Source organism: Salvelinus alpinus, chromosome 2 (genome assembly GCF_045679555.1).
Source record: "Salvelinus alpinus chromosome 2, SLU_Salpinus.1, whole genome shotgun sequence".
NCBI classification, from domain to species: Eukaryota; Metazoa; Chordata; class Actinopteri; order Salmoniformes; family Salmonidae; genus Salvelinus; species Salvelinus alpinus.
In genome coordinates, this window is record NC_092087.1 from 87087419 (window position 1) to 87112155 (window position 24737).

Here is a 24737-nt window from a genome sequence, read left to right on the forward strand (position 1 = left end):
TTATACAGTCACAACAACCTGCTGGTTCCTGCTCCAAATTATGATGTGGAGAATTCTGTGAGTCTGTTAGATGACCCAGACTACAAAGGTCGTGTGACGTACCGTAGTGATAAGACGAATGGACATACCCTGACAATCACAAACCTGAGAGAGAGTGACTCAGCTACGTACATGTTCAGATATATAACAGATCAGACCGGAGGGAAATATTTTGGTAGCCCTGGAGTCACTTTGTCTGTTACAGGTACAGTTATATTATATATAATGCTAATCTGTTTAATTGTTTCTGGAAAATTGTCTTGATTTGTATTGAAATAATATAATTAATATGAATGTATGTGTATAATAGGAATGTCTGAATTGATGATTTGAGAACGTCCACTCCTGCCTCATTTCAACTAGACAACAGGTCATTGATGGTTTTAATGTTGTTATCTACTCCAGACCTGCAGGTGAAGGTGACCACTACATGGTGGTCAACGACACTGACCTGTAGCACCACCTGTACTCTGACTGGTAACCGCACCTACATCTGGTACAGGAACAGTAAGAATGTACAAGAGGACTCCTCCCCCTCATACACAGTCTACTTAAAAACTGAAGACAGCTTCTACTGTGCTGTAAAAGGCATCAATTCTCCTGCAATGTGTGAGTGTGACTAAAACACTTTTAAAGTCTTACAAAATCATCCAATACATCATTGGTCAGTGTTGATGTTTAGTGAAACAGACATCAAATAGGGCTACTATTTTATTTAGATTAATGGTTGTTGATTTTACAGTTCTATATACTTACACCATTTCATAATGAGAAGGCTAACTTTTAATTTGTCTGTTATCCCAGATGGCCCAAAGAACACCTCAGTGTCAGTCAGTCCCTCTGGTGAAATAGTGGAGGGCAGTTCAGTGAATCTGACCTGCAGCAGTGATGCCAACCCACCTGTGGACAAATACACCTGGTACAAGATAACATACAAGAAAATGTCAATGAGACATTCTGGACAGAGATACACCATCCATAATATCAGCTCTGAGGACAGAGAGGGATACTACTGCGAGGCCGTGAACATTATTGGGAGAGAACATATCCCTGTCCATATTAATGTTACATGTAAGTATGTCACATTCTGTCCATTTTTGGTGCTCTGTAATTTTACAGATTTCATTCTGACATCATGCATTTATAACCTCATGATCCTACAGCAGTGTTTCCCTGGGTTCCTCTATGTCATATCTCCACCATGCATTTATAACCTCATGATACTACAGCAGTGTTTCCCTGGTTTCCTCTATGTCATATCTCCACCATGCATTTATAACCTCATGATACTACAGCAGTGTTTCCCTGGTTTCCTCTATGTCATATCTCCACCATGCATTTATAATCTCATGATACTACAGCAGTGTTTCCCTGGTTTCCTCTATGTCATATCTCCACCATGCATTTATAATCTCATGATCCTACAGCAGTGTTTCCCTGGTTTCCTCTGTATTATATCTCCACCATGCATTTATAACCTCATGATACTACAGCAGTGTTTCCCTGGTTTCCTCTATGTCATATCTCCACCATGCATTTATAATCTCAAGATACTGCAGCAGTGTTACCCTGGGTTCCTGTGGTGGGGGTGGGGGCTGTCCTGACTGTTGGAGCTCTTCTACTCACCATCTACTGCTATATGAAGAGGTGAGACAGCCATTTACATATACTGTATTAGTAACATATCAACCTCCACTAGAGGTCAGTAGAGAGCAGAACTCACTCTGTCCCTCATTACTGGAGATCCACAGGAGGAAGTGATGCCACAGCAGACACACAGGTAATAATGTCAACAACCAAAGTTATTTCAATCCTAATACCATAGACAGTAAGCAAATTAATTTACATAAAATGTTGGAGGGAGGGGTTCGTAAAGTGCTCCTTCAGTGTGTCTTCTTTCAGAATGTAAGGGATTCCCCTGTGACACAGCCCCTCAGATAGATGCTGAGCCCTCTGATTATCAGAACTGAAGAGAACGACCACAGAACCTGGACTGAAGAGAACAACCACAGAACCTGGACTGAAGAGAACCACCACAGAACCTGGACTGAACAGAACCACCACATACCCTGGACTGAAGACAACCACCACAGAAACTGGACTGAAGAAAACCACCACAGAACCTGGACTGAAGAGAACCACCACAGAACCTGGACTGAAGAGAACCACCACAGAACCTGGACTGAAGAGATACATCATCAAACCAAAGCTAGGCCTCACAATGCTATTCTCTTACTATCATAATGCTTTCTAATCTAGAAAGTTTAAGACAATTAGCTTTAACTTCTGAGTAAATGCTGGAATTTAGATTGTTCTCCTAATGATAAATACAGTATGTGCAATATCGTTCAAAAGTTTGGGGTCACTTAAAATGTCCTTGTTTTTGAAAGAAAAGCAAAAAAATTGTCCATTAAAATAACATCTAATTGATCAGAAATGCAGTGTAGACATTGTTAATGTTGTAAATTACTATTGTAGCTGGAAATGGCAGATGTTTTATGGAATATCTACAAAGGCGTACAGAGGCCCATTATCAGCAACCATCACTCCTGTGTTCCAATGGCACGTTGTGTTAGCTAATCCAAGTTTATCATTTTAATTGGCAAATTAATCATTAGAAAACCATATTGCAATTATGTTAGCACAGCTGAAAACTGTTGTGCTCGCTGATTAAAGAAGCAATGAAACTGGCCATCTTTAGACTAGTTGAGTATCTGGAGAATCAGCATTTGTGGGTTCTATTACAGGCTCAAAATATCAACTTATATGTTTACTATCTATAGATTGTATTGCTTATCTTTTTTATGGGATTTTGCCAATTCCAGATTTTTATAACATATAAAGTATTCAATTGTCTTAGTGACACAAATATGTATAACATTGACAGGAGCTTTTAAATATGTGTATCTCTCGAGTTGCTCCTGATGTGTTAAAATATGTTTTACTTTGCACTGCTGTCAGTCGTTATTGGTCGTTTTATAATTTATATTATGTAATACCATATTGTTCAGCGTCATGATATTGCTTGTTTTATTATCAAATTATTAATTATTAATTCTTACGTATTTTAGATACATTGAATAATGTATAAGCATCATGTTATAAATAAGCTCAAAGGTAGACAATAAACACACACACACACACACACACACACACACACACACACACACAGACACATTCTTTTCCAGTAGTACAGACATTGTATGGGTGCGTGTGGATGCCTGCATCCGTGTGTGTGTGTGTGTGTGTGTGTGTGTGTGTGTGTGTGTGTGTGTGTGTGTGTGTGTGTGTGTGTGTGTGTGTGTGTGTGTGTGTGTGTGTGTGTGTGTGTGTGTGTGTGTGTGTGTGTGTGTGTGTGTGTGTGTGTGTGTGTGTGTGTGTGTGTGGTATGGGTATGTTGCTCCCTAGACTACTGAAGGAGAACTCTAATGTAAGTGGTCCAACAGATTTACTAGGTGGTAAAGGTCTGGATGGACTATTTCTACTTTGATCTAGTTTCTTGTATTTCTTTGGGAATGTGGTTCATACTGCTACTGGTGTCTGGAGCTCTACCCCTCTGTCCTATCAGACGCTCAGAATTCCATCCAGCTCAACCCTGATTGGCCAAAGGGATACTTCCTCAAGGGGAGTGCACTGAAGGGGTTGACGGTCAGTGTCTGAGCTCTCTACTGTCAACGTAGACATTACTGATAGTGTGTGTGTCTCTCAGTGAAATCTCACTGTCAATCTCTTTTCCCTCTCCCCCTCTCTTCCCCCCTGCTCTCTCTCACTTCATATCCTGTCTCTCCCCGCACCTCTGTCTCTCTCCCTCCCCAATACTTCCTCTCACCCTATCCCACCTTCCTCCCAACCCACCCCTCTTCTTTCTCTAGCTGTATGGTGAGGCAGAAAGGCGATGGATCAGGTGATAAAGCTGGATCAGGACTGAGATGAGTCCTCCACTGAGGTCTTCAACTGCAGGGTCCTGCAGCTCATGGTGAGGGGAGACAGGGGTCAGGGTCCAGCGTAATGGAGTTGGTGCTAGTAGAGTTGGATAACTCAATGTGTCCAAAGCTGAGGTTTGGTTTTCTGTCTATCTCTCTCTCTTTCTCATCATCTCTGTGTCTCTCTACTTCTCCTGTAGGAACTGGGTTTTGAGGAGGGGCAGAGTGTGTTGCTGCTGGAGAAGTTTACCACAGTGCAGGCTGCTCTCGGCTCCCCTCCCAGGACTCCAGTGGTCGACCTCTCCTCCTGTCAGGACTCCAGTTGTGGGCCTCTCTTCCCCTTGGGACACCAGTGGTGGACCTCTCCTCCCATCAGGACTCCAGTGGTGGACCTCTCCCCCCCTCTGGATTCAAGTGGTGGACCTCTCCTCCCCGCATGACTCCAGTGGTGGACCTCTCCTCCCCTCAGGACTCCAGTGGTGGACCTCTCCTCCCCTCAGGACTCCAGTGGTGGACCTCTCCTCCCCTATGGACTCCAGTGGTGGACCTCCCCTCCCCTCATGACTCCAGTGGTGGACCTCTCCTCCCCTCAGGACTCCAGTGGTGGATCTCTCCTCCCCTATGGACTGCAGTGGTGGACCTCTCCTCCCCTCATGACTCCAGTGGTGGAACTCTCCTCCCCTCAGGATTCCAGTGGTAGAACTCTCCTCCCCTCATGACTCCAGTGGTGGACCTCTCCTCCCCCCAGGACTCATGTGGTTGAGTATGTTTAATTCTGGTTATTCCACAGTATACATTCCTACAGTTATAGGTTCTATAGGCTGTCTCAAATAGCACCCTGTTCCTATATTCCTTGTATTTTGACTGTGGCCACCTCCCTCCCTTTCTCTCCTCCTTCTACATTCTGTGCTGTAGGTGAGGGGAGATAGAATGTAGAACTCCGATACTCTCTATGTTCTCTACTGTAACGGTGGGGAGATAGAGACTATCAGAGTTCTACATTCTAGATCTAGGTTATGTACTGTAGGTGTGGGGAGAGAGAGAGTATCAGAGTTCTACATTCTAAATCTAGGTTATGTACTGTAGGTGTGGGGAGAGAGAGAGTATCAGAGTTCTACATTCTAAATCTAGGTTCTGTATTGTAGGTGTGGGGAAAGAGAGAGTATCAGAGTTCTACATTCTGATTCTATGTTCTGTACTGTAGGTGTGGGGAGAGAGAGAGTATCAGAGTTCTACAAGAGAGATTATGTGCCTCTGTCAACTTCAAGAACCCCAACATGTCTACTTGCACCTTGGAGAGGCTAAAGGTGAGAGGTGGGATGAAACATAATGCTGTCATATGCATTTAACTATGTGAGATGTGCTTTCAATTATTTTAGCTTGAACTTAAGAAGTTTGTACTTTTGGGACCATGCCATTGGTTCCATTGTACTTTTGGGACTATACTATTGGTTTTACCAGGCAAGTCAATTGAGAACAAATTCTTATTTACAATGGCGCCCTGGCAAGAAGCAAAAGGTCTCCTGTGGGAACAGGGGCTTAAAAAAAGGCAATGCAAACTAGTGACATGGACTGACAACTAGAAACAGCTACATGTCTCAATACCCTGTTCATCTATTTAACCTTTGAACTCCTCCAAGGGAGGACATTCCAAGATCAAGGGGCTGAATAATGAAAGGACTTTTTCCCATGTTTGGTTCTAATATTCGGTAGTGTTAGCATTAAACAAGATTGAGATGTGAGTTTGTATGTGTTCTCATTTCATGCTAGAAGAGAGGATATATAACATGGCAGTTTTCCTTATTAAATGGTCTTCTGAATAAGAATGTACCAGGGTTTGAGCCTGCGTGTTGCTACTGATGTTCACCTGACAGCACTGTAGAGATCACAATGGTGAGTTAGACATCTCTGCATGATACACAGAGTCAAGAGCCTTCAGTGGAGAGCTTGAGTCTTGCACATAAATAGTATCATCATTGTCCAACACAGAGAGAAAAGTACAACGATTCAACTCCTTTCTGGTGGTTATAAAATACAATGCAACGTTATTGGTTTCATTGTACTTTTGTGACAATGCTATTAGTCCCATTGCACTTTTGGGCCGATGCTATTGGTTCAATTGTATGTATTTGGACTGCGCCTGCAGTTTGTCCTCCTGTCCAGGGGTTGGAGCTGGAGAGCACCAGGCTGGTGATCAGGTACCCAGACAGCTAGACAGAGAACCCCTCCCTCTCCTCAGAGGACCAACCCTATAGGCCTCAACACCTCCTCGGCCTCCCAGTACGCCTCCACAGGGTAAGGACATCCGTCTGTCATTCAAAACATCATTATGAGTTATTCTAAAGTGTTACCAATCAACTCATATAAACTTTTGAAATGTACAAAGTGATGGAAGGAGGAAGCAGGAGCACAGGTGCAGGTGTTTGTGTTTTCATACTGTTTGTCTCTCTCTCTCCCAGGACCAGGAGGATGGCTCCCATCAATGGTGACGAGTGTTTCTTCTGGAGGACCACCGGCTGTTTCTATGGTGACAAGTGTTGCTTCAAACACAAGCCTGACCAGAGAGGAAGAGACAGGAAACCATGGCAACCCTGACCACCACGCAGCGACTGGATAGTAGAGTAGAAGTAGTAGAAGAGGATGAGGGACTGTGTCCCTACTTTAAAAGGGAACAGGAGGATTGGGGGGTGGGGGGGGTGTCACCCCGTTTGTAGTCCTCTGGCACACACCACAGATCCCAGACAGAACACTAGACATATAGAATGAGTGTGTGAAGTGTCAATCAAAGTGAAGAGGAGTGCACCTCTGATTTCCTTCCCCCTCTCCCTCGGCCTGAGCTGTGAAACATGGAAATTACTTCATCATTAGAACTTGAAGGGATCTTTGGCCAGTGAACCTCCTCTGTGATGACCATGTTGTAGACACTAAGGGGGCTGACATCTGTTGTTGTCATGTGTTTTACTGTGTATGTATGTATGGTCATGTGACTGGACATGTGACCACTTGTGATGTAACTGTGAGACTCACTGCCAGCCTGATGCCATAGGGTGCCTAGTAATTGCCCCAACAGGGGATAAATAAATGCTATTATTTAATAGAATTACAATTGAATATGGGGCATGTTCCAGGCAGACTATATTGCAATCACCTGCCTGCTCTCACAAACATTAGTCCTTCTCCTTTTTTACCTAAAGCGGTACTATAATTCAAAATCAAATAGCTAAATGATCCATGGTATGACCTCCTTAAAACAATTCCATATGTCAGCTAGTAGAACCCCCCCAAACGGCTCAGACTTTTAGAGGTTCAGAAACCCAGTGTCAGAGGGAGCAATGTCCAGCACCTAAACACACAAATAAAATCAAATTGTATTAGTCACATTCTCCAAGTACAACAGGTGTAGACCTTACTGTAAAATGGTTAATGACAAGCCCTTAACTAACAATGCAGTTGTTTTTATGTAAGAAAATACTAGATATTTTAAATTATAAAAATAAAATAAAAACTAAATAAATCACACAATAAAATAACATTAACGAAGCTGCAATAAACAATTACATGAAAGATTATTCATTGTCATAAAAAAAAAAACACGCCTCACTCAGACACAATAGGACACAATAATCACAGACAGACAGACTTAGTTATATGCATGTCAGGGTTCACTTTGAGTCCATTGTTCTGAAGATCAGTGAGCGGGCATTCTATGTTGTGTGTCTAGTTTGTCTGTTTCTGTGTTCAGCCTAATATGGTTCTCAATCAGAGGCAGCTGTCAATCGTTACATGGACACACGTAACGGCAGTCTAAGTCGTCCTCCTCATCGGAAGAGGAGAGGCGAGAAGGATCGGAGGACCAATGTACAGCGTGGTAAGTTTCCATGATTTAATAACACGAAAACTAGACAAAATACAAAACAACAAACGAACCAACCGTCACAGTCCCATGTGGCACAAACACTGACACAGGAAACAACCACCCACAATCCCCAACACAAAACAAGCCACCTATATATGATTCTCAATCAGGGACAACGATTGACAGCTGCCTCTGATTGAGAACCATATTAGGCTGAACACAGAAACAGACAAACTAGAAACACAACATAGAATGCCCACCCAGCTCACGTCCTGACCAACACTAAAACAAGCACAACACAAAAGAACTCTGGTCAGGACGTGACAGTACCCCCCTCCTGATGTGCGTACTCCGAACGCACCCATAAAACTCAAGGGGAGGGTCTGGGTGGGCATCTGTCCGCGGTGACGGCTCCGGCGCAGGACGAGGACACCACTCCACCATTGTCTTTGTCCCCCTCCTTAGTGTCCTTTGAGTGGCGACCCTCGCCCCCGACCCTGGTCTAGGAACCTTCACAAAGATCCCCCCTAGATTTAGGAGACAGCTCAGGACAGAGGTAGCTCAGGACAGAGAGGTAGCTCAGGACAGAGAGGTAGCTCAGGACAGAGAGGTAGCTCAGGACAGAGAGGTAGCTCAGGACAGAGGGGCAGCTCTGGACTGAAGGGCAGCTCCGGACTAATGGCAGCTCCGGACTGAGGGGCAGCTCCGGACTGAGGGGCAGCTCCGGACTGAGGGGCAGCTCCAGGCTGAGGGGCAGCTCATGACTGGAGGGCAGCTCATGACTGGAGGGCAGCTCATGACTGGAAGGCAGCTCATGACTGGAGGGCAGCTCATGACTGAAGGGCAGCTCATGACTGGAGGGCAGCTCATGACTGGAGGGCAGCTCATGACTGGAGGGCAGCTCATGACTGGAGGGCAGCTCATGACTGGCTGGTGGCTCTGGCAGCTCCTGACTGGCTGGCGGCTCTGGCAGCTCCTGACTGACTGGCGGCTCTGGCAGCTCCTGACTGACTGGCGGCTCTGGCAGCTCCTGACTGACTGGCGGCTCTGGCAGCTCCTGACTGACTGGCGGCTCTGGCAGCTCCTGACTGACTGGCGGCTCTGGCAGCTCCTGACTGACTGGCGGCTCTGGCAGCTCCTGACTGACTGGCGGCTCTGGCAGCTCCTGACTGGCTGGCGGCTCTGGCAGTTCCTGACTGGCTGGCAGCTCTGGCAGCTCCTGACTGACGGACGGCTCTAGCGGCTCCTGACTGACGGACGGCTCTAATGGCTCGGGACAGACGGGCGGCTCTGAATGCTCGGGACAGACGGATGGCTCAGATGGCGCTGGGCAGACGGATGGCTCAGATGGCGCTGGGCAGACGGATGGCTCAGATGGTGCTGGGCAGACGGATGGCTCAGACGGCGCTGGGCAGGCAGGCAGCTCAGACGGCGCTAGGCAGACGAGCAGTGCAGGCGGCGTTGGGCAGACGTCCGACTCTGACCTGCTGAGGCACACAGTAGGCCTGGTGCGTGGTGCCGGAACTGGTGGTACCGGACTGGAGACACGCACCTCAAGGCTACTGCGGGGAGCAGGAACAGTGCGTACAGGGCTCTGGAGACGCACAGGAGGCTTAGTGCGTGATGCCGGAATTGGAGGTACTGGGCTGGAGACACGCACCACAGGGAGAGTGCGTGGAGGAGGAACAGGGCTCTGGAGACGCACTGGAAGCCTGGTGCGTGGTGTAGGCACTGATGGTACTGGGCTGGGGCGGGAAGGTGGCGCCGGATATACCGGACCGTGAAGGAGTACACAAGCTTTTGAGCACCGAGCCTGCCCAACCTTACCTGGTTGAATGGTCCTCGTAGCCCTGCCAGTGCGGCGAGGTGGAATAGCCCGCACAGGGCTATGCTGGCGAACCGGGGACACCATTTGTAAGGCTGGTGCCATGTACGCCGGCCCGAGGAGACGCACTGGAGACCAGATGCGTTGGGCCGGCTTCATGACACCCGGCTCGATGCCCAACCTAGCCCTACCAGTGCGGCGAGGTGGAATAGCCCGCACTGGGCTAAGCACGCGTACTGGGGACACCGTGTGCTCCACCGCATAACACGGTGTCTGACCATTACGACGCCCTCTAACTCCACGGTAAGCACGGGGAGTTGGTGCAGGTCTCCTACCTGACTTCGCCACATTCCCCTTTAGCGCCCCCCCCCAATAAATTTTTGGGTGAGCCTCTCGGGCTTCCAGCCGCTCTGCCTTGCTAGCGCCTCATAATGCCGCCTCTCCGCTTTTGCTGCCTCCAGCTCCGCTTTGGGGCGGCGACACTCCTCTGGCTCTGCCCAGGGTCCTTTACCGTCCAGAATTTCCTCCCATGTCCATTCCTCCTGGTACTGCTGCTGCTGTCGCTGCTGCCCGTTGCCACGCTGCTTGGTCCGGGTTAGGTGGGTGGTTCTGTAACGGCAGTCTAAGTCGTCCTCCTCATCGGACGAGGAGAGGCGAGAAGGATCGGAGGACCAATGTACAGCGTGGTAAGTTTCCATGATTTAATAACACGAAAACTAGACAAAATACAAAACAACAAATGAACCAACCGTCACTGTCCCGTGTGGCACAAACACTGACACAGGAAACAACCACCGACAATCCCCAACACAAAACAAGCCACCTATATATGATTCTCAATCAGGGACAACGATTGACAGCTGCCTCTGATTGAGAACCATATTAGGCTGAACACAGAAACAGACAAACTAGAAACACAACATAGAATGCCCACCCAGCTCACGTCCTGACCAACACTAAAACAAGCACAACACATAAGAACTCTGGTCAGGACGTGACAACACATCTCTTTCACAAAAGCACACAGTGGATATTCAGAGCAGTTTGCGTTGGCCTTGGCAAAATGACAGCTGTTGTCTGTTGTTTCTAGGTAGCTAATGTTGATAGCTAAAAGTTAGGTAACTTACTAGCTCACTAGCTAACTATGGGGTCTTGCTGTAATTCAGAGGCAGCACATCATATTGTTCACTATCCAGTACATTCAGAGTAGCTGTGTGATGCACAGAAATACTTGTTTATCACTGAATAACAGCAGCTTCATGTAGCTAACAAGCTAGCTGAGATCAATAGTTCACTCAATTCAAACGCCAGTTCAACATATCTCCCAATAACAGTACTTTTACGTGCATGCCTGGTTTTTCTATATACATTTTTTACATTTTCAAATGTTATTTTACCTTCTATTTTGTATATTTTCATCGGACTAGTAGGGACATATGAAGCCTGGAAGCTGCAGTAATGTTGAGATGTCAGTAGGGAGAGCTCTAGTCTAGAACACTGGTACCAAAGATACTCCCCTTTCATCTGTTCTGGAACCTTCAGTACCAGCTGATGAAGAGTGATGGGAATGGGTCACATTTTGTCTCTTGTAAAACATGTAGGCCCACTCCTCAAATAAAGAAATGTAACTACAGTATGCTGACTTTAGCCCATTTTCTATTTAGATACAGTAACATCCTTTATGTGAAATGCTCTTCCTGCATGTTAATGGCCTGACTAGGCTACTTTTAAAATGTGTCAACCACAGAACTCACACTTAGGCTATGCCTGCTTCTACTAATACTTACAGTAGACTACTTCTTGTTTCCACGCAGTGACAGTACGTTGACTCACTGTACAAGACCTATCCCCTTCACTTCACTCTGTAAGTACACTTGACGATATCTTGAAATATAGTTTTAGTTTTGATGTTTTTAGCCATACATCACATGACTTACTGTATCTTTGTACTTGTTGGTTAATTTTGAACTGTGTTTTGGTTGTTACATCAGGGCTTGTATTCATAAAGTGTCTCAGAAGGGCCGTACAAATGATGTTCTAAAAAGGCTAAACTGATCTCAGATCAGCTCTCCTACTCTGATACACTTTGTGAAAACTGACCCTTGACTGTGGTTTCATGTGTGTAGTTTAGGTCAGTTTATTCAATTGCATGTTTAAAACATTATCAGTTGTAATGGGGTGAGTGACTGGTTGCCGGGAAGTCAGGCGCAGGAGAGCAGAGATGGGTGATAACAGGAGAACTTTAATATACACCCTGGCCCAAAGGCACAGGCGAGGCAGCACAAGGCACAACCACGGTAACATGAACCGGATTAAACAAAAGAAACAAACCTAGCGTAAGCCAGCCTGTAGCGTAACACCCTACACAAAGAACAATTCCACACACAGACATAGAAGAAACAGAGGGTAATATGCATTTAGTCTGATGAGGGAATGTGAACCAGGTGTGCGGGAAAACAAGACAAAACAAATGGAAAATGAAAGGTGGAGCGGCGACTGCTAGAAGACCGGTGACGTCGACCGCCGAACGCCGCCCGAACAAGGAGAGGGACCGACTTCGGTGGAAGTCGTACCATCAGTAGAGTATAGTATACCAGTAATACCCAAATCTCAATTCAATAGGGTCATGTTCACTGTCAAACTATAACAGGGTCAAGTATAAATGTGTGTGATCAAATCAAATCACATTTTATTGGTCACATACACATGGTTAGCAGATGTTAATGTGAGTGTAGCGAAATGCTTGTGCTTCTAGTACCGACCATGCAGTAATATATAACAAGTAATCTAACAATTTCACAACAACTACCTTATACACACAAGTGTAAAGGAATGAATAAGAACATGTACATATAAATATATGGATGAGCGATGGATGAACGACATAGGCAAGATGCAGTAGATGGTATAGAGTACAGTATATACATATGAGATGAGTAATGTAGGGTATGTAAACATTATATAAAGGGGCATTGTTTAACCTCTCTTGGGCACGTGAGACGGTAGCGTCCCACCTCTTCAACAGCCAGTGACATTGCTGGGCGCCAAATTCAAATACAGAAATACTCATTATAAAAATTCAGAAAACAAAACATATTTTACATTGGTTTAAAGATGAACTTCTTGTGAATCCAACCCTGGTGTCAGATTTAAAAAATGCTTTACGGCGAAGCATACCTTACGATTATTTGAGAACATAGCCCACTAGACAAATCATTACAAACTGTAGCCAGCCAGGTAGAACAGTTACACAATTTAGAAATAGAGATAAAATGAATCCCTTACCTTTGATGATCTTCATATGGTTGCAGTCAGCAGACATTCATTTACTCAATAAATGTTCCTTTTGTTCGATAAAGTCTCTTTAAACCCAAAAACCGCAGTTATGTTCCCGCATTTTCTTCAGTAATCCACAGGCTCAAACGCAGTCAAAACAGGAAGACAAAAAAATCCAAATTGTATTAGTAAAGTTCATAGAAACATGTCAAACAATGTTCCTATTCAAACCTCAGGTTGTTTTTAGCCTAAATAATCGATAATATTTAAACCGGACAATAACGTCGTCAATTTAAAAGGTAAACAAGAAACGCACTCTCTCGGTCTTGCGCAGGAAAAAGCTCTGTGACACGGCAGGGCCACTCAATCAGACTGCTCTTACTTCTTCATTTTTCAGAATACAAGCCTGAAACAATTTCTAAAGACTGTTGACATCTAGTAGAAGGCATAGAAACTGCAACTTGAGTCCTAAGTCATAGGATACTGTATTGGCATTGAATAGAAAACTACAAAACCAAAAAAGAACGACTTCCTGAATGGATTTTTCTCAGGTTTTCGCCTGCCAAATCAGTTCTGTTTTATTCACAGAAACTATTTTAAGAATTTTGCAAACTTTAGAGTGTTTTCTATAGAAATCTACCAGTTATATGCATGTCATATCTTCTGGGCCCGAGTAGTAGGCAGTTTAATTTGGGCATGCTTTTCATCCAAAATTCCAAATGCTGCCCCCTACCTTAGAGAAGTTAAATCTTTCCACTTTCTCCACTACAGTCCCGTCGATGTGGATAGGGTGGTGCTCCCTCTGCTGTTTCCAGAAGTCCACGATCATCTCCTTTGTTTTGTTGACTTTGAGTATGAGGTTATTTTCCTGACACCACACTCCGAGGGCCCTCACCTCCCTCATCGTTATTGGTAATCAAGCGTACCAATGTAGTGTCATCTGCAAACTTGATGAAGCAATCATGGGTGAAAGGGAGTACAGGAGAGGGCTGAGAAACCACCCTTGTGGGGCCCCAGTGTTGAGGATCAGCGGGGTGGAGATGTTGTTTCCTACCCTCACCACATGGGGGGCGGCCAGTCAGAAAGTCCAGGACCCAGTTGCACAGGGCGGGGTCGAGACCCAGGGTCTACATACAGTGGGGAGAACAAGTATTTGATACACTGCCGATTTTGCAGGTTTTCCTACTTACAAAGCATGTAGAGGTCTGTAATTTTTATCATAGGTACACTTCAACTATGAGAGACGGAATCTAAAACAAAAATCCAGAAAATCACATTGTATGATTTTTAAGTAATTAATTTGCATTTTATTGCATGACATAAGTATTTGATACATCAGAAAAGCAGAACTTAATATTTGGTACAGAAACCTTTGTTTGCAATTACAGAGATCATACGTTTCCTGTAGTTCTTGACTAGGTTTGCACACACTGCAGCAGGGATTTTGGCCCACTCCTCCCTACAGATCTTCTCCAGATCCTTCAGGTTTCGGGGCTGTCGCTGGGCAATACGGACTTTCAGCTCCCTCCAAAGATTTTCTATTGGGTTCAGGTCTGGAGACTGGCTAGGCCACTCCAGGACCTTGAGATGCTTCTTACGGAGCCACTCCTTAGTTGCCATGGCTGTGTGCTTCGTGTCGTTGTCATGCTGGAAGACCCAGCCACGACCCATCTTCAATGCTCTTACTGAGGGAAGGAGGTTGTTGGCCAAGATCTCGCGATACATGGCCCCATCCATCCTCCCCTCAATACGGTGCAGTCGTCCTGTCCCCTTTGCAGAAAAGCATCCCCAAAGAATGATGTTTCCACCTCCATGCTTCACGGTTGGGATGGTGTTCTTGGGGTTGTACTCATACTTCTTCTTCCTCCAAACACGGCGAGTGGAGTTAGACCAAAAAGCTCTATTTTTGTCTCATCAGACCACATGACCTTCTCCCATTCCTCCTCTGGATCATCCAGATGGTCATTGGCAAACTTCAGACAGGCCTGGACATGCACTGGCTTAAGCAGGGGGACCTTGCGTGCGCTGCAGGATTTTAATCCATGACGGCGTAGTGTGTTACTAATGGTTTTCTTTGAGACTGTGGTCCCAGCTCTCTTCAGGTCATTGACCAGGTCCTGCCGTGTAGTTCTGGGCTGATCCCTCACCTTCCTCATGATCATTGATGCCCCACGAGGTGAAATCTTGCATGGAGCCCCAGACCGAGGGTGATTGACCGTCATCTTGAACTTCTTCCATTTTCTAATAATTGCGCCAACAGTTGTTTCCTTCTCACCAAGCTGCTTGCCTATTGTCCTGTAGCCCATCCCAGCCTTGTGCAGGTCTACAATTTTATCCCTGATGTCCTTACACAGCTCTCTGGTCTTGGCCATTGTGGAGAGGTTGGAATCTGTTTGATTGAGTGTGTGGACAGGTGTCTTTTATACAGGTAACGAGTTCAAACAGGTGCAGTTAATACAGGTAATGAGTGGAGAACAGGAGGGCTTCTTAAAGAAAAACTAACAGGTCTGTGAGAGCCGGAATTCTTACTGGTTGGTAAGTGATCAAATACTTATGTCATGCAATAAAATGCAAAGTAATTATTTAAAAATCATACAATGTGATTTTCTGGATTTTTGTTTTAGATTCCGTCTCTCACAGTTGAAGTGTACCTATGATAAAAATTACAGACCTCTACATGCTTTGTAAGTAGGAAAACCTGCAAAATCGGCAGTGTATCAAATACTTGTTCTCCCCACTGTAGGTATTCCTCTTGTCCAGATGGGTCAGGGCAGTGCGATTGCGATTGCGTCGTCTGTGGACCTATTGGGGAGGTAAGCAAATTGGAGTGGTTCTAGGGTGTCAGGTAAGGTGGAGGTGATATGGTCCTTGACTAGTCTCTCAAAGCAATTCATGATGACGGAAGTGAGTGCTACGGGGCGATAGTCGTTTAGCTATGTTACCTTAGCTTTCTTGGGAACAGGAACAATGGTGGCCCTCTTGAAGCATGTGGGAACAGCAGACTGGGATAGGGATTGATTGAATATGTCCGTAAACACACCAGCCAGCTGGTCTGCGCATGCTCTGAGGATGTGGCTAGGGATGCCGTCTGGGCCGGCAGCCTTGCGAGGGTTAACACGTTTACATGTTTTACTCACTTTGGCTGCGGTGAAGGAGAGCCCGCAGGTTTTGGCAGCGGGCCATGTCGGTGGCACTGTATTGTCCTCAAAGTGAGCAAAAAAGTTGTTATTTTGTCTGGGAGCAAGACATCGGGGTCAGCAACGGGGCTGGATTTTCTTTTTGTAGTCCGTAATTGACTGTAGACCCTGCCACATACCTCTCTTGTCTGAGTCGTTGTACTGACGCATAGCTTGTTTAATTGCCTTGCGGAGGGAATAGCTACACTGTTTGTATTCGGTCATGTTTCCCGTCGCCTTGCCCTGATTAAAAGCAGTGGTCCGTGCTTTCAGTTTTGCGCAAATACTGCCATCAATCCACGGTTTCTGGTTGGGGAATGTTTTAATAGATGCTGTGGGTACAACATCACCGATGCACTTGCTAATTAACTCGCTCACCGAATCAGCGTTTACATCAATGTTGTTGTTCGACGCTATCCGGAACATATCCCAGTCCACGTGATCGAAGCAATCTTGAAGCGTGGAATCAGATTGGTCGGACCAGCGTTGAACAGACCTGAGCAAGGGCGTTTCCTGTTTTAGTTTCTGTCTATTTGCTGGGAGCAACAAAATGGAGTCGTGGTCAGATTTGTCGAAAGGAGGGCTTCATCAATAAGTGCATCGATGACGTCGTCCCCACAGTGACAGTACGTACATACCCCAACCAGCTGCCATGAATTACAGGCAAGATCCGCACTGAGCTAAAGGGTAGAGCTGTCGCTTTCAAGGAGCGGGACTCTAATCCGGAAGCTTATAAGAAATCCTGCTATGCCCTCTGACAAACCATCAAACAGGCAAAGCATCAATACAGGACTAAGATCGAATCGTACTACAACGGCAAGGCTTGCAGACTATTACAGACTACAAAGTGAAGCAGAGCCGAGAGCTGCCCAGTGAGACGAACCTACCAGACAAGCATAAAACCTGTTATGGAAAGGCGTGCCGCTAGCGGGACACCTGGCCAACATCCGGTGAAATTGCAGACCGCCAAATTCAAAATAAAGCTTAACCTGTCTAGGCCAGGAGTTCCGCTAGCGGAACTCCTCCCACATTCCACTGAAAAGGAAGAGCGGCAAATTAAAAAAATAAAATATTGAAATATTTAACTTTCACACATTAACAAGTCCAATACAGCATTAGAAAGATAAACATCTTGTGAATTCAGCCAACATGTCCGATTTTTAAAATGTTTTACAGAGAAAACACCACATATATTTATGTTAGCTCACCACCAAATACAAAAGACAGACAGACAGTTTTTCACAGCAACGGTAGCATGCAGGTAGCATGCACAAGCCAACCTAACTAACCTAGAACCAACCTAAATAACCTAGAAAAAACTACCTCAGATGACAGTCCTATAACATGTTACACAATAAATCTATGTTTTGTTCGAAAAATGTGCATATTTTAGCTATAAATCAGTTTTACATTACTGCTACCATCATAGCTACCATCATAGCTACAGTCAGAAATAGCATGGGAGTAGCCAGAGTAAATACAGACACCAACGTCAACTACCTAATTACTCATCATAAAACATTTCAGACAAATATATGGTGGATAGCTAATGAAAGACAAATATCTTGTGAATATAGCCAATATTTCCGATTTTTTTAAGTGTTTTACAGCGAAAACACAATATATCGTTATATTAGCTTACTACAATAGCTAGCACACAGCAGCATTGATTCTAGTCAAACAGTAGCGATAGCACAGTTCGACAGATATATGAAAAAGCATCCCAAATTGGGTCCTTATCTTTGTTGATCTTCCATCAGAATGTTCTCCAAGGGGTCCTTTGTTCAGAACCGACTTTATTTGGATCCAGAACGAACGATTTCCCTCTTGAATTAGCAAGCACACTGGCAGTGCGGTGCTAACCTCTCATTCTTGAACCAATTCTTGCGACGCATCACCTCTAAAGTCCAGAATAAATTTCAATAATATAATTAAACTATATTGAAAAAACATACTTTAGGATGATATTGTGACATGTATCAAATAAAATCGAAGCCGGAGAACATATTCACCTTTAACGAGGGCTTTCCAGGAGCCGAGCCCAGGTCCAACTTCGCGCCCAGGAAAAAAAATAAATGGCGCTCCTGTCACTCCAAGAGGTTGTGTTCAATCCCAGGACGAGATAATCAAGTCATTTCTGCTCTCACTTCCGCATGACACCCAGGGGAAGGCGTATGATGTGTTTCTACAGTCATAAGTGACATGCCCTTTTATAGACAAGGTCTTGAAGAGAGACTTCGCTTTTGGAAATCTCACTTCCGGATAGGAAATGGTCTGTAAAAAGAGTTCTGTTTCACTTAGAGAAATAATTCAAACGCTTTTAGAAACTAGAGACTGTTTTCTATCCAATAGTAATAATAATATGCATATTGTACGAGCAAGAATTGAGTACGAGGCCGTTTAAATATCATACGATTTTCTCCAAAAGTGAAAACAGCACTCCCTGTCCTCAACAGGTTTTAACTTCTTGTTAATCCAGACGCTGTGTCAGATTTCAAAAAGGCTTTATGGCGAGAGCAAACCATGCGATTGTCTGAGGACAGCGCCCAGCGCACAAAACCATACCAACATTTCCAGCCAAGTAGATTAGTCACGAAAGTCGGAAATAGCAATAAAATGTATCACTTACCTTTGATGATCTTCATATCGGTGCACTCACAAGACTCCATGTTACACAATAAATGTTTGTTTTGTTTTTGCCTGCCATATCAGTTCTGTTATATTCACAGACGTTATTTTAACAGATTTGAGTGTTTTCTATCCAAATCAACCAATTACATACAGTGGGGAGAACAAGTATTTGATACACTGCCGATTTTGCAGGTTTTCCTACTTACAAAGCATGTAGAGGTCTGTCATTTTTATCATAGGTACACTTCAACTGTGAGAGACGGAATCTAAAACAAAAATCCAGAAAATCACATTGTATGATTTTTAAGTAATTAATTTGCATTTTATTGCATGACATAAGTATTTGATCACCTACCAACCAGTAAGAATTCCGGCTCTCACAGACCTGTTAGTTTTTCTTTAAGAAGCCCTCCTGTTCTCCACTCATTACCTGTATTAACTGCACCTGTTTGAACTCGTTACCTGTATAAAAGACACCTGTCCACACACTCAATCAAACAGACTCCAACCTCTCCACAATGGCCAAGACCAGAGAGCTGTGTAAGGACATCAGGGATAAATTGTAGACCTGTACAAGGCTGGGATGGGCTACAGGACAATAGCCAAGCAGCTTGGTGAGAAGGCAACAACTGTTGGCACAATTATTAGAAAATGGAAGAAGTTCAAGATGACGGTCAATCACCCTCGGTCTGGGGCTCCATGCAAGATCTCACCTCGTGGGGCATCAATGATCATGAGGAATGTGAGGGATCAGCCCAGAACTACACGGCAGGACCTGGTCAATGACCTGAAGAGAGCTGGGACCACAGTCTCAAAGAAAACCATTAGTAACACACTACGCCGTCATGGATTAAAATCCTGCAGCGCACGCAAGGTCCCCCTGCTCAAGCCAGCGCATGTCCAGGCCCGTCTGAAGTTTGCCAATGACCATCTGGATGATCCAGAGGAGGAATGGGAGAAGGTCATGTGGTCTGATGAGACAAAAATAGAGCTTTTTGCTCTAAACTCCACTCGCCGTGTTTGGAGGAATAGAAGGATGAGTACAACCCCAAGAACACCATCCCAACCGTGAAGCATGGAGGTGGAAACATCATTCTTTGGGGATGCTTTTCTGCAAAGGGGACAGGACGACTGCACCGTATTGAGGGGAGGATGGATGGGGCCATGTATCGCGAGATCTTGACCAACAACCTCCTTCCCTCAGTAAGAGCATTGAAGATGGGTCGTGGCTGGGTCTTCCAGCATGACAACGACCCGAAACACACAGCCAGGGCAACTAAGGAGTGGCTCCGTAAGAAGCATCTCAAGGTCCTGGAGTGGCCTAGCCAGTCTCCAGACCTGAACCCAATAGAAAATCTTTGGAGGGAGCCGAAAGTCCGTATTGCCCAGCGACAGCCCCGAAACCTGAAGGATCTGGAGAAGGTCTGTATGGAGGAGTGGGCCAAAATCCCTGCTGCAGTGTGTGCAAACCTGGTCAAGAACTACAGGAAACGTATGATCTCTGTAATTGCAAACTAAGGTTTCTGTACCAAATATTCAGTTCTGCTTTTCTGATGTATCAAATACTTATGTCATGCAATAAAATGCAAATTAATTACTTAAAAATCATACAATGTGATTTTCTGGATTTTTGTTTTAGATTCCGTCTCTCACAGTTGAAGTGTACCTATGATAAAAATTACAGACCTCTACATGCTTTGTAAGTAGGAAAACCTGCAAAATTGTCAGTGTATCAAATACTTGTTCTCCCCACTGTACATATCCTAGCCTCTGGGCCTGAGTAGCAGGCAGTTTACTTTGGGCACGCTTTTCATCCAAAATTCCGAATGCTGCCCCCTATCCTAAAAAAGTTAACTATTTCTATGCTTGCTTCGGGGCTAGTAACATTGAAACATGCATGAGAGCATCAGCTGCTCCGGATGACTGTGTCATCATGCTCTCCACGGCCGATGTGAGTAAGACCTTTAATCAGGTCAACATTCACAAGGCAGCAGGGCAAGACGGATTACCAGGACGTGTACTCCAAGCATGCGCTGACCAACTGGCAAGTGTCTTACTGACATTTTCTACCTCTCCCTGTTTGAGTCTGAAATACCAACATGTTTCATCCAGAGCACCATAGTCCCTGTGCCCAAGAACACTAAGGTAACCTGCCTAAATGACTACCGATGCACTCACATCTGTATCCATGAAGTACTTTGAAGGGCTGGTCATGGCTCACATCAACACCATTATCCCATTATCCCAGAAACCCTAGACCCACTCCAATTTGCATACCGCCCCAACAGATCCACAGATGATGCAATCTCTATTGCACTCCACACTGCCCTTTCAGACCTGGACAAAAGGAACACCTATGTGAGAATGCTATTCATTGACTACAGCTCAGTGTACTCCCTGTTCATGACTGCATGGCCAGGCACGAGTCCAACACCATCATTACGTTTGCCGATGACACAACAGCGGTAGGCCTGATCACCAACAACGACGAGACAGCATATAGGGAGGAGTTCAGAGACTTGGCCGTGTGGTACCAGGACAACAACCTCTCCCTCAACATGATCAAGACAATGGAGATGATTGAGGACTACAGGAAAATGAGGAACGGGGCTGTAGTGGAGCAGGTTGAGAGCTTCAAGTTCCTTGGTGTCCACATCACCAACAAACTAACATCGTCCAAGCACACCAATACAGTCGTGAAGAGGGCATGACAAAACCCATTCCCCCTCAGGAGACTGAAAAGATTTGGCATGGGTTCTCAGATCCTCAAAAGGTTCTACAGCTGCACCATCGACAGCATCCTGACTGGATGCATCACTGCCTGGTATGGCAACTGCTCAGCCTCTGACCGCAAGGCACTACAGAGGTTAGTGCGTACGGCCCAGTACATCACTGGGGCCAAGCTTCCTTCCATTCAGGACCTCTATACCAGACGGTGTCAGAGGAAGGCCCTAATAATTGTCAAAGACTCCAGACAACATAGACTGTTCTCTCTGCTGCCGCATGGCAAGCGGTACCGGAGCGCCAAGTCTAGGTCCAAGTGGCTTCTAAACAGCTTCTGCCAGATATTTGTTGAGGGGGGGGGGGCAGGGGGGGGGTGCTAATTTGGAAGTGCGCTGCTCATTTGACGGCTACATGGAGCAGGCCTTTACAGAGAATCTGCTTAATTACCAGCCCCTCGTGGTGCTTGACAGCCTGGGTGGAGGTGCTAGCTGGTGGAGCTGATATTCGTCAGTCTCGGCCACTCTCACAGGCTTGCAGTGTGTGGCCTCCAATTTGCGGGCCTGATAGGCAGCTATCATGGGCAGTCCAGCTGTTTGGAGAAGGAGGTGTTTTCTGTACTCTTAAGTGTCATGCATTCAGGGACCTTTAAAATGTTACATTTGATTGGTGGATTCAAATAAAGTATTTAAAATGTGTGACACAGTTGATTTATCTGAGGGCCCTTCAGGACCAGACTGATAGGTAGTAGGGTTGACATCTATACTGTGTAGGATGTGTGTTTTAACTTTCTACATCCATAACAACCAGCTCTCTAGACTTGTATACAGACTTTATGGGCCTTATTGGCCTTCACTACAGATGGTGTGTGTGTGTGTGTGTGTGTGTGTGTGTGTGTGTGTGTGTGTGTGTGTGTGTGTGTGTGTGTGTGTGTGTGTGTGTGTGTGTGTGTGTGTGTGTGTGTGTGTGTGTGTGTGTGTGTGTGTGTGTGTGTGTGTGTGTGTGTGTGTGTGTTTGTTTGTTTGTTTGTTTGTTTGTTTGTTTGTTTGTTTGTTTGTTTGTTTGTTGGTGCGCTTGTGCTTGTGCGCGTGTGTGCGTGTTTGTGAGTCACTTGTTGTTTAGCCTCACAGCTTTCGGGTAGAAGCTACAGTATATTGAACCTGATGGTCAGTCTTTAGGCTGCTGTACAGCTTGACGGACCGTAGAGGTTTGAACATTTATCCTCCTATATTTGGGGTTCTGAGAATAAAACAGCTTCAGAACAAACACACCCAGAGAAACGTATTTAGTGTAGAGGTGCTGACTAACGGAGAATAAACTGGAAGCTATAACAACACACCCAGAGAAACGTACATATATTTATGTTAGCTCACCACCAAATACAAAAGACAGACAGACAGTTTTTCACAGCAACGGTAGCATGCAGGTAGCATGCACAAGCCAACCTAACTAACCTAGAACCAACCTAAATAACCTAGAAAAAACTACCTCAGATGACAGTCCTATAACATGTTACACAATAAATCTATGTTTTGTTCGAAAAATGTGCATATTTTAGCTATAAATCAGTTTTACATTACTGCTACCATCATAGCTACCATCATAGCTACAGTCAGAAATAGCATGGGAGTAGCCAGAGTAAATACAGACACCAACGTCAACTACCTAATTACTCATCATAAAACATTTCAGACAAATATATGGTGGATAGCTAATGAAAGACAAATATCTTGTGAATATAGCCAATATTTCCGATTTTTTTAAGTGTTTTACAGCGAAAACACAATATATCGTTATATTAGCTTACTACAATAGCTAGCACACAGCAGCATTGATTCTAGTCAAACAGTAGCGATAGCACAGTTCGACAGATATATGAAAAAGCATCCCAAATTGGGTCCTTATCTTTGTTGATCTTCCATCAGAATGTTCTCCAAGGGGTCCTTTGTTCAGAACCGACTTTATTTGGATCCAGAACGAACGATTTCCCTCTTGAATTAGCAAGCACACTGGCAGTGCGGTGCTAACCTCTCATTCTTGAACCAATTCTTGCGACGCATCACCTCTAAAGTCCAGAATAAATTTCAATAATATAATTAAACTATATTGAAAAAACATACTTTAGGATGATATTGTGACATGTATCAAATAAAATCGAAGCCGGAGAACATATTCACCTTTAACGAGGGCTTTCCAGGAGCCGAGCCCAGGTCCAACTTCGCGCCCAGGAAAAAAAATAAATGGCGCTCCTGTCACTCCAAGAGGTTGTGTTCAATCCCAGGACGAGATAATCAAGTCATTTCTGCTCTCACTTCCGCATGACACCCAGGGGAAGGCGTATGATGTGTTTCTACAGTCATAAGTGACATGCCCTTTTATAGACAAGGTCTTGAAGAGAGACTTCGCTTTTGGAAATCTCACTTCCGGATAGGAAATGGTCTGTAAAAAGAGTTCTGTTTCACTTAGAGAAATAATTCAAACGCTTTTAGAAACTAGAGACTGTTTTCTATCCAATAGTAATAATAATATGCATATTGTACGAGCAAGAATTGAGTACGAGGCCGTTTAAATATCATACGATTTTCTCCAAAAGTGAAAACAGCACTCCCTGTCCTCAACAGGTTTTAACTTCTTGTTAATCCAGACGCTGTGTCAGATTTCAAAAAGGCTTTATGGCGAGAGCAAACCATGCGATTGTCTGAGGACAGCGCCCAGCGCACAAAACCATACCAACATTTCCAGCCAAGTAGATTAGTCACGAAAGTCGGAAATAGCAATAAAATGTATCACTTACCTTTGATGATCTTCATATCGGTGCACTCACAAGACTCCATGTTACACAATAAATGTTTGTTTTGTTTTTGCCTGCCATATCAGTTCTGTTATATTCACAGACGTTATTTTAACAGATTTGAGTGTTTTCTATCCAAATCAACCAATTACATACAGTGGGGAGAACAAGTATTTGATACACTGCCGATTTTGCAGGTTTTCCTACTTACAAAGCATGTAGAGGTCTGTCATTTTTATCATAGGTACACTTCAACTGTGAGAGACGGAATCTAAAACAAAAATCCAGAAAATCACATTGTATGATTTTTAAGTAATTAATTTGCATTTTATTGCATGACATAAGTATTTGATCACCTACCAACCAGTAAGAATTCCGGCTCTCACAGACCTGTTAGTTTTTCTTTAAGAAGCCCTCCTGTTCTCCACTCATTACCTGTATTAACTGCACCTGTTTGAACTCGTTACCTGTATAAAAGACACCTGTCCACACACTCAAT

General features: G+C 44.7%; 2 protein-coding genes and 1 long non-coding RNA gene across 4 annotated transcripts in view; 2 read left to right on the forward strand and 1 right to left on the reverse strand.

The window, feature by feature from the left end:
* LOC139568076 (uncharacterized) overlaps positions 1-24737 on the reverse strand; it is a 245886-nt gene that overhangs the window by 111626 nt on the left and 109523 nt on the right. The window lies entirely within an intron of this gene.
* The window catches only part of LOC139568064 (B-cell receptor CD22-like), a 114269-nt gene that overhangs the window by 32435 nt on the left and 57097 nt on the right, over positions 1-24737 (forward strand). The window lies entirely within an intron of this gene.
* Positions 3935-24737, forward strand: part of LOC139551878 (titin-like) — a 45114-nt gene continuing 24311 nt past the window's right edge. Inside the window, exons 1-6 of the mRNA XM_071363227.1 lie at positions 3935-3943; positions 4163-4379; positions 4595-4658; positions 5167-5269; positions 6202-6257; positions 6422-6489. Of these exons, the coding sequence (XP_071219328.1) occupies positions 3935-3943; positions 4163-4379; positions 4595-4658; positions 5167-5269; positions 6202-6257; positions 6422-6489 (517 nt within the window). The remainder of the gene's footprint in view (positions 3944-4162; positions 4380-4594; positions 4659-5166; positions 5270-6201; positions 6258-6421; positions 6490-24737) is intronic.